At 45.0% G+C, this 10,920-nt stretch overlaps 1 protein-coding gene across 1 annotated transcript; it reads left to right on the top strand.

Annotated features, from left to right (window-relative positions):
* The first annotated feature begins 2,556 nt into the window (after positions 1-2,556).
* On the top strand, positions 2,557-8,463 carry LOC110153131 (cilia- and flagella-associated protein 69-like). The gene is made up of 5 exons (XM_055162458.1): positions 2,557-2,683; positions 3,077-5,426; positions 5,803-5,932; positions 7,472-8,093; positions 8,180-8,463. The coding sequence occupies exons 1-5, from the start codon at positions 2,557-2,559 to the stop codon at positions 8,461-8,463; spliced, it is 3,513 nt and encodes a 1,170-aa protein (XP_055018433.1).
* Positions 8,464-10,920: the final 2,457 nt, after the last annotated feature.

Raw genomic sequence — 10,920 nt, 5'->3', positions numbered from 1 at the left:
TCTGTATGACAGAGTGAGGGTCTGTTGGAGTGTCTGTATGACAGAGTGAGGGTCTGTTGGAGTGTATGACAGAGTGAGGGTCTGTTGGAGTGTATGACAGAGTGAGGGTCTGTTGGAGTGTATGACAGAGTGAGGGTCTGTTGGAGTGTCTGTATGACAGAGTGAGGGTCTGTTGGAGTGTATGACAGAGTGAGGGTCTGTTGGAGTGTATGACAGAGTGAGGGTCTGTTGGAGTGTATGACAGAGTGAGGGTCTGTTGGAGTGTATGACAGAGTGAGGGTCTGTTGGAGTGTCTGTATGACAGAGTGAGGGTCTGTTGGAGTGTCTGTATGACAGAGTGAGGGTCTGTTGGAGTGTCTGTATGACAGAGTGAGGGTCTGTTGGAGTGTCTGTATGACAGAGTGAGGGTCTGTTGGAGTGTCTGTATGACAGAGTGAGGGTCTGTTGGAGTGTCTGTCTGTTGATGTCTGTATGACAGAGTGAGGGTCTGTTGGAGTGTATGACAGAGTGAGGGTCTGTTGGAGTGTATGACAGAGTGAGGGTCTGTTGGAGTGTATGACAGAGTGAGGGTCTGTTGGAGTGTATGACAGAGTGAGGGTCTGTTGGAGTGTATGACAGAGTGAGGGTCTGTTGGAGTGTCTGTATGACAGAGTGAGGGTCTGTTGGAGTGTATGACAGAGTGAGGGTCTGTTGGAGTGTGTAGCAGAGTGAGGGTCTGTTGGAGTGTATGACAGAGTGAGGGTCTGTTGGAGTGTATGACAGAGTGAGGGTCTGTTGGAGTGTCTGTATGACAGAGTGAGGGTCTGTTGGAGTGTATGACAGAGTGAGGGTCTGTTGGAGTGTATGACAGAGTGAGGGTCTGTTGGAGTGTATGACAGAGTGAGGGTCTGTTGGAGTGTCTGTATGTCGGGACGGGGGTTGTCTGTGCTTTAGAACAGGAGGGTTAGCTTATGCTAACGTCAGTTTGGTGTATGGATATAAGGTGTTTACCCAACATACCCGACAAAAACAAGAGTATTAATTTTGAAATGATGCTAAGTAAATTCCCCCATGTCATTTGTATTGTGAGAGGAAGAACGTTTGCCTCTCAGTTTCAGTCAGCCAACGTTGGCATACGAGTGTCTCTTTTGCTAGCACGTAAAGGAGAAAAAAAAGTCCGTTTTAACCAGGCTTTCTCGGTGCTTTGTTTTCTCAAAGCACCATGATGTTTCGGATCAATGGACTTTACGATGCTATGAGAAAATAAAAAAGACAGAGTGAGAACACCTGTTTGAAGCAACTTTTTTCCTCCTTTTTGTGTCTGATACATTTGTCCTGCTCCCGCTGTGGAGCTTTAACTGGTCCCAGTAACTTCTTTTGCCCATTATAAAGCTATTACAAAGTATTTACAAAGAATATGCACTGATCCTGCTGATTATTTCATAATTTAAAAAGAGCAGTGACATCTAGACATCGTTTGAACCATTGTTGTTGTTGCGCCGGAAGTGGAAGTTCACAAAGTAGATAAACCCCGCCCACAAAACCTGGAAGCGTGATAATGGTCTATTATACTTCTGTAGTATGAGACAATGATGAAAAGATAAAGATTTCCTGTCAAATATCTTTAACGCTTTTTAACCCTCCCACTCTCCTGGTGGGCCAAATAGACCCGAGCAGGTTGCCTGCTCCAGTTGAACCACTCCTTGGGCTTGTGTACAGCTGGGGGCAAGTTGTTTTTTTTTTTAAAGTGTCTATTAATATTAACTATGTTTCGACTGGTATTCCAGTCTTCTTCAGGATTAGGGTTAGGGTTAGAATCTGTGTTTAATGTCTGCCCCCGTAGGAGACAGACAAGGCTCTGGCTCTCCCACAGCTGCAGGAGCACTGACCTCCACTGCTCTGCAGCAGAGGTAATGGTGTCGGTGTCGGTGTCCATCCACGGGGACCACGGGAACGGCGCCCGTGATGGACCAGAATCCATCCCAACATGATGGAAGGAATGTAAAGAGTATATGTTTTTTGGTTGTTTTTTATTTTAAAAGGAATAAAAGAAATTAAATGAAATGAATAAATTGAAATGAATAAACAAAAGAGAGAGAGAGAAAGTGAGAAAAAAGGTGAGAAATTTTTTGTAAACAAGTGCCCAGAAAGGACGTTTCGACTGGTAATCCAGTCTTCTTCAGGTTCGGGCACAAGAGAAAGTAGAATCTGCAATAAAGGTGAGTGTGTTCAGTAGAAGATACGTGTCTTCTTCTGTTGAGCAGGAGAGAATGAGCAGCAGAGGACTGCTGTCTGCTTATAAAGGAGCAGGAGGAGGAGTCCCAGGACAAGGGGCCAATCAGATAGCTTCAGTGTAACAACTGTCAGAAAAAGCAACCACCTCAGTCATGGTGCCAGTCATCAAAGGAGGGTCAAAATAAACTTTAAGCCAATTGAGGTTGGTCAAATCAATTTTAATTTGTTATTTTGTTGTAAAGGTGAGTATTTACATTTTTAATAACTTAATATTAAGTTAAGTAGGGGGTTTGGAGTCGGGTTAGGGTTAGGGTTGGGGGATAGGGTTAGGGTTAGTATTAAATGTCTGCCTCCCGTAGGAGACAGACGAGGCTCTGGCACTCGTACGGCTGCCGGAACGCTGAGGCCCGCTGCGCTGCAGCACAGGAGCCAGGGTCCCACCATGGGGCCCGCGGGAACGCCGCCCACGGTGGACCAAGGCCCATCCAGGCATAACGATGATAAAGTAGAATAAATAAGTGGAAATGAATGAGAAATGTATGTGAAAAGTCTATATTTTTTTGTGATTTTTTTGTTTTTTTATTAAAATAAACAAGGAAATAAAAAATGGGAAATTTACAGTGTTCAAGACGCACATCCAGCATGTCAACTCCTCCCATGGAATCATTGTACTCCTGGATGTTCAGCTGATCTGGTCTGGGTTGTCATGGCAACCTGTTCACCTTGAAAGCTCACATCAGGCAACTCAAAGCCTTTCTTTTGCCACCTGTAAGCTTTCAAGGTGAATGGGTTGTCATGGCAACCTGTTCACCTTGAAAGCTCACATCAGGCAACTCAAAGCCTTTCTTTTGCCACCTGTAAGCTTTTGCGGCACGATTTGGCTCCATCTGTGAGCTAGCAGTCTCGGCAAACGGCACATCCTCATCATTGGACGAGTCATTGTCTTGGGCAGAAGATTCACATCATCACTTTCAACATCTGGTTGAAACAATTAATCACAGCAGGCTTCAGCTGCTGGACAAAACTGACTTGTCCCAAACACTGGTTTTGTCTATGGCATCTATGGACCATCGACCTGACATCAAACTACAGCTGCTGCAGGTTTTGAAGCTCCTCTCTTGCTCCTCCGACTTGAACTGTGGGCAAATACTGAAGGCCCGGGGAGCTGAGAGCATCTGTCTGCACATGAACGAGTCGGAGTCTACCGGGCCAGTCCTGGTTCGCTCCACCGAGATCCTCTGGAACCTTCTGGAGGGTGGAAATAAGCACAGAGCTGTGGCCCAACTCAGCACCATCGAGTGTCTAGTATCTCTGAAAGAGGCTTTTCTACACCAGCTGTTGACAGCGGTTCACCATTCAGAGCTGAGCCTCAGAAACGACCTGCTCGTCCTCACAACACGAATTGCTGAAAACAGCAACACTTTTCTCATTGAGAGTCTCTTCGCTAAACTGCTCATATCATTGTCCACATACCCAGAATTAAGACCCACCAATCCTTTGCTCATCAATTTAAAGCTGAACTACTGTCATGAAGACTTGAAAATGAAAAAGATGCTTCTAAATCTATTGTCCGTGATGTCTGTTGATGCGACTGTTTTGCAGCTTTACAAAGAGGAAAAAGTGCTCCTGTCTCTCCTGCTCCTCACTAAACCTCTGCCCGTCTCTCCCCGGATTCACTCTGCATCTCGAAGCTGGTCCTCAGTCCAGTCTCAGGAGCTATGTCTGAAGGCTCTGGAGACTCTGTGTTCTATCGCCCCCTACCTGCTGGACGAGTACATGTCCTATCACGGCAACGCCTTTGTGCTGAGGCTCATGGACTGGTGCACTCATGACGATGAAGTCCCTGATCAGACCCGAGGCACTACTGGTCTTATAGGAGACTGTAGAAAGACCCTGCTGCACTTTTGTGTCAGGCTCCTCACTGTAGTCACTTCACAGGGAGAGGAGACCGTCAACCAGGACCTGTGTGACCGGGGCGCCATCGGTGACCTGCTGGGTGTGTTGATGCAGATGGAGGCAAGCTCTGATGAGGACGACGAAGTTTCTTTGGAGATTAAATTCTACATTCAGTTCATCCTCTCTACTCTGTGTGAGAGCGACATGCACAGGAAGGAGCTGTTTGGGTCTGAAGGAGTTGAAATGGTCATTCACTTCCTGAAGAAAGGCTGTGATCTGTTTTACAGCGGTTTAGGGCACAACAAACTCCTCCTCTCCACTGTCGACTGTGTTTGGTCTTGCATTGTTGGCTGCTACACAACTGAAGATTTCTTTCTGGCCAAAGAGGGAGTCTGTTTACTGCTTGATCTGCTATGTTCGAGTCCCAAATGTGTCCACAGCCTGATTTTGTCCACCCTTCTGGAGATATGTGAAAACCCAAACACAGGGTCCCATCTGAGGAGCTGGACGGATCGAACCGGACAAACAGCCCCTAGAGTCCTTCTGCAGATGTGGAGGGACGAGGAGGCCGAGCTCGGGGTGCAAAGAAACCAGGAGGGGTGCATCACAGATCCCAAAAAGCCACTTTATCATAAGCAGCAGGAGGAAACACAAAGCCTGTGCCTGGATGGATCGTCCAGTGCTTCAATTCTGGAGATAGGGGAGAATCTGAGGGCAAAAATTTACCTGATCTTCTGTGCAGTCGGATTTCATGACCTTCCTGGGTTATCAACTGAGGACTATGTGACACTGAGTATTGTTAAGAGATATCTGGATTTTAAGGTTGGAGAGGTGTGGGACGAGGTCAGTGCACAGCTGACTCATGAGGACATCAGACCCATAACTCCAGACAGAGAGAATTTAGAAACTATTTGTCAGATATCAGAGGACAAGGCCAAAAGAGTCATGGAGGAGCAGAGCAGCCTTCTACAGAGACAAGAGAAGGAAGATCTGACCCAGGAGCAGCTCATGTACACCGAGATCATATCTCGCATGAAACGACAAGAACTTGTCCAAAAATCTTGGAACGATTATGTTTCCAGGACATCCAACTATGAGGTTCTCAAGGAGGTGAAAGCTCAGAGAGAGTTGTCCAGAGCTAAAGTGAAGACTGAAGAGGACGGAATTCATCCTGTAAAGCACTTCATAGGCCAGGTGCTGTCCATGGAGATGACAGGAGCAGAGGGACCAGAGGGGGTCAAAGTCTCTTTAGCCCGAGTCGCTATCAAGCCCAAAGGTCCAGACCCGGTCCAGACCAGCCCAAACCCAGACCCGGAGTACTTCAGACCTGTCTCTGTTAAACACTGAATCGAATACACACATAAGATTAGGACAATATGGGATGGTGGACATTTTGATTGCACATTTGAGGAGAAGAGACACTGTGGTTTTGAATGGACAGAGATCAGGACGTGGACACAATCAAAGCCTTGTTGTCTGGAGACCACAGAACAAACTGAGGAGTCTTTATAACTCAACATGTGCGATGCAGCTAAATAGAAATGAACCGTCGACACAGAATAACATTATATTCTGTTAAATTCCACTGAAGTGACTCTTAAACGACGCATAAAGTCATGTTATAATGTTGTTATCTCACTAAAAAAACATACCCAGAGTAGAGTTTTAGTATTAAATGTCTGCCTCCCGTAGGAGACAGACGAGGCTCTGGCACTCGTACGGCTGCCGGAACGCTGAGACCCGCTGCGCTGCAGCACAGGAGCCAGGGTCCCACCACGGGGCCCGCGGGAACGCCGCCCACGGTGGACCAAGGCCCATCCAGGCATAACGATGATAAAGTAGAATAAATAAATGGAAATGAATGAGAAATGTACGTGAAAAGTCTATTTTTTGTGATTTTTTTGTTTTTTTATTAAAATAAACAAGGAAATAAAAACAAAATGGAGGGTTAGGGTTAATTAGGGTTAGGGTTAGGTAAGAGGGTTGGGGTTGGTGGGGTCAAGGTTAAGTCTATAATGTGTAACTTCTAATTAAGTCCTCTGGGACGTTTCGTATCCAATAGGAACAGCCACCTGCTCAAGGTCTCCTGTCTTTCTGCTGCTGTCCAAAAGATGTTGCTCTGGAGTCCAGCTATCCTAACTGAATGCAGACCATGGGATGCAAAATGAGAAATCAAATGGGAATTCAAAAGGGAGGATGTCTCTCTCAAAGAAGGAGTATTCATGTGTGATGTAATGTTTTTTTTTTTTGTGTCGGAGCATACAAATCGCAAGCGAATTTTTTGTAGCTCCCACGTACTGTGATCCGCGTTGTGAACAGAAAATTAAGTAGACACAACTGTATGTGTAAGAGGTAAAGAATTGATGGATTTTGAATATTGCCCGTGATGTTCTGTTTTGTATATACTGTTTTTGGACTAAAACTCCTTCTAATAAATTGGGTCTGGGTACCTGGTGGGGGGATTTAAGTTTAGCCCTCACCAAGAAATCCTTGAGATTTTTGCCTCTTTTGTAGGCTGAGATCGCCCTGTGGTGAGGCAAAAGGCCCTGTTCAAAGATAAGGGCTTTGTAATTCTGTTTTAGAGTGTGGTGTATTTTTGTGGCCATTGTGGAAAAGGTGGTGATCAAAGGAATCACCTCCCTTCTCTGTACTTTGGCAGCAGAGGTGTCAAATGTGTGTAGACACTCCCTCAAAAATGATTTTTGATATCGCCTCCTCCTCAGGGCCTGGAATAAAATTTTAACTGCCTGTACAAAGTCTGAATGCTGGGTACAGATGCGTTTAAACCAAATTAATTGTGATTTTATTAACCCTTTAAATGTATGTTTGGGGTGGAAACTAGATTTGTAGAGTAGGGCATGTGTGTCCGTGGGTTTAAAGAACACTTTAATGTCCAGTTTCTGCTGGGACTGAAAACGAAGTCCTTTGTAGAGTGTGGTGTCCAAAAAGTCAATGGAGTCTTGTGAAATGATATGTTTGATGGTAATGGAAGGGTCATGTGTGTTTAGAATTTGAAAAAAATTATTAAAGTCGTCTTTTGAATGGGTCCAAATTCCAAAAATGTCGTCCAGGTATCGTAGGTATACTAAGGGTTTCAAAGGACACTTGTCCAGTGCCTTTTCCTCCCAGTATGCCATAAATATATTGGCATAAGCTGGAGCAAATTTTTTGCCCATTGCCGTCCCTTTAATTTGTAAATAAAATTGTCCTTCGAATTCAAAGTCATTTCTGGTCAAATTGATTTCCAATAACTGGAGAAGTTCAGGGTTTGGTCATTTGGGGTCGGGGTATTTGAGGAAAATGTCTGTTACTGTCCTAATACCTGCCTGTATATCTATGTTTGCTGGGTGTGTTGATGCAGATGGAGGCAAGCTCTGATGAGGATGACGCAGTTTCTTTGGAGATAAAATCCAACATTCAGTTCATCCTCTCTACTCTTGTTGAGAGCGACATGCACAGGAAGGAGCTGTTTGGGTCTGAAGGAGTTGAAATGGTCATTCACTTCCTGAAGAAAGGCTGTGATCTGTTTTACAGCGGTTTAGGGCACAACAAACTCCTCCTCTCCACTGTCAACTGTGTTTGGTCTTGCATTGTTGGCTGCTACACAACTGAAGATTTCTTTCTGGCCAAAGAGGGAGTCTGTTTACTGCTTGATCTGCTATGTTCAAGTCCCAAATGTGTCCACAGCCTGATTTTGTCCACCCTTCTGGAGATATGTGAAAACCCAAACACAGGGTCCCATCTGAGGAGCTGGACGGATCGAACCGGACAAACAGCCCCTAGAGTCCTTCTGCAGATGTGGAGGGACGAGGAGGCCGAGCTCGGGGTGCAAAGAAACCAGGAGGGGTGCATCACAAATCCCAAAAAGCCACTTTATCATAAGCAGCAGGAGGAAACACAAAGCCTGTGCCTGGATGGATCGTCCAGTGCTTCAATTCTGGAGATAGGGGAGAATCTGAGGGCAAAAATTTACCTGATCTTCTGTGCAGTCGGATTTCATGACCTTCCTGGGTTATCAACTGAGGACTATGTGACACTGAGTATTGTTAAGAGATATCTGGATTTTAAGGTTGGAGAGGTGTGGACGACGAGGTCAGTGCACAGCTGACTCATGAGGACATCAGACCCATAACTCCAGACAGAGAGAATTTAGAAACTATTTGTCAGATATCAGAGGACAAGGCCAAAAGAGTCATGGAGGAGCAGAGCAGCCTTCTACAGAGACAAGAGAAGGAAGATCTGACCCAGGAGCAGCTCATGTACACCGAGATCATATCTCGCATGAAACGACAAGAACTTGTCCAAAATCTTGGAACGATTATGTTGACACAGAATAACATTATATTCTGTTAAATTACACTGAAGTGACTCTTAAACGACGCATAAATTCATGTTATAATGTTGTTATCTCACTAAAAAACATACCCAGAGTAGAGTTTTATTAATAGACACTTTGTAAAAAAAAAAATTGGCCCCTGCTGTATACAGTCAGTAGTGCATGCACAAAAATGAGACACAGCTGTACACAAGTCGAAGTGGTTCAACTGTTGCCTGCTCCAGTTGACACACTCCCTCCCGCTCTCCTGGTGGGTCAGATAGACCCAAATTTATTTTTATTTTTTTCCTTTATATATATTTAAAACCCTCCCGCTCTCCTGGCGGGTCAAACAGACCCCAATTATTATATATATATATATTTTTTCCCTTTATATATAATCCCTCTCCCCTTCCCCGGGCCCTTTTCTGCCTCACACACTGCCCGTTCAGTGTTATTGTGATTTAAATCCACACTGAATGAAGGTCAGATATTTTCTGCTGTAACTTCTGTCCCTGTAGTAAGGTTTTGAGTGAAATTCCACTTTGTTTGTTTTGCTCAAACAGACAGAGGTGAATTTGAAAATTTCACGTTCCAACTCTGAGAAGTGGCCTGGCTTCTTCCTGTTACGATCATTAAAGAGGATGATTTGGAAAAAAATCTAGAGTGTGTAAATAAATGTGTGTTGAAATCGTGTCGTTGACAATCATCACTGTGGGATCTAAAGCGAGTCTCTGGTCTTTTCCTCACATCTTGTTTGAAATGTTAGTCATGACCACAGCACAGCACACACACTCCTCTTCCACACCTCCTGTCTGCATGCAGCTTTGCAAAATAAAAGCTCTTTTCCTCTTTCCTTTTTTTTTTTTTTTTAATATGACGAGACTAACTACTATAGTAATAACTATAGCTTCTGTTTCAGACATGTCCTCCTCCTCCTCCTCCACCACCACCAGAGACCGGAGCTCTGAGGAGGAGATGTTCCTGTGCTCCATCTGCTGTCTGGAGGTGTTTGAAGAGCCACTGTCCACTCCATGTGGACACAACTCGTGCAGAGGACGCTGCATCTCTCAGGCCTGGGACACTGATGAGCCCTGCTGCACATGTCCTCTGTGTAATGAGGTGTTTCACAGCAGCAGACCAGAGCTCAAGATCAACACGCTCCTGAAGAAGGAGACGGCCTCAAGGTCTAACCTGCAGAAGAACAAGAGCAGCAGCTGCTGGTCTATGGAAGACAGACCAGAATTTTAAGTTTTTGGGTTTCAATGTTTATGATTTTAATACATGTGTCATATAGACCCACCCACCTTGGCCATATTTTTTATATATTATAAAAATGATGAATAAAATAAGTAAATGTATACTCAAGCCTTTGTCTTTGTGATTAATTTTGTTTATTACATTCATGACAATAAAAAAAGATAAACATGTCTTAATACTACTAGATTGGTGCTTCTTCATTTTGCTTCATTCATGGCAACAGGTCACTCGTATGTCACAGTGTTCCTGCGGGTTAACTTTTGGTGGTGGTGGTGGTTGTTGTTGTTGGTCTTCATGTCTGTCTTCTTTTTCTTCTTCTTCATTTGCTGCTCTCAAAACTGCACGGAGCTTGTTCAGAAACTGATTGCCTCCAGAATTGACCGAGTGTAAGCCTTCGTGGTAGTGTGACAGTTTGAACTCATGCAGTAGAGTGAAAGGGGGCTGCGCACACACGCGGACCATCTCTAACATGGCATCGCGCATCCTCTGCAGCGTCGCTTGGCTTTCTCCGGCTTCGGCCGCCGCTGTGACGATGACCTGCAAGGCCGCTGCGGTGGCTTGTGTTCCTCGTCCTCCTCCTCCTCCTTGTGCTCCTGCTGCTCTACACTGTAAACCCAAATTTTCTTTTACATATTAAGCCAAGCTAATATTACTAATCTTTTTAATATTTTGCAAAAGGCGGGACCATTACTAAACAAAGTGTGAATTGTAAACTATTTTAAACTAGTATTTGCTGTACTAATGGCTCTGAGTGGAGACGGCTCACACTTGTATGTTTTTACCGGTGAAGGGAGAGACTTGGCACCTGAACACGCCCAAACTGCACCAAACCACATTTGACTTCTGCTCGGACTGTTGGCTGCAATTCAGCATCAGTTCGCTTTATCATCGTATGGTAAGTGAATAAATATGGTTTATGTTGAGACTGAATAGTTGGAGACATTGGTTGACGCTTGTAGCCAAATAAGGCTAACGTGAAGTTCACTTGTGGTCACGTTGCGCTCGCTATCATCTGTTAGCCACTAACAGAACAGCTAATGCTAACAGTTAACGCTGTGTGAGCCGGTAGAGATGAACGGAGGGCAAACTCCGCGGCTAAACCGCGGCTCGGGCGGATCACGCGACGAAAAATACAGTTTGAATCAAACTCGGGCGGGTGGCGGTTTAACGACGCATGGACCCATAGAAGTCCTCACGGGCGCCGTGTCCTCTCACGTACACCGTGTGCACTGCGC

Source organism: Boleophthalmus pectinirostris, unplaced genomic scaffold (genome assembly GCF_026225935.1).
Source record: "Boleophthalmus pectinirostris isolate CB_2022bp ecotype Guang Dong unplaced genomic scaffold, ASM2622593v1 HiC_scaffold_5, whole genome shotgun sequence".
Lineage (NCBI taxonomy): Eukaryota > Metazoa > Chordata > Actinopteri > Gobiiformes > Gobiidae > Boleophthalmus > Boleophthalmus pectinirostris.
Note: the sequence above shows the minus strand (reverse complement) of the source record. Positions and strands in the feature narration are given on the sequence as shown.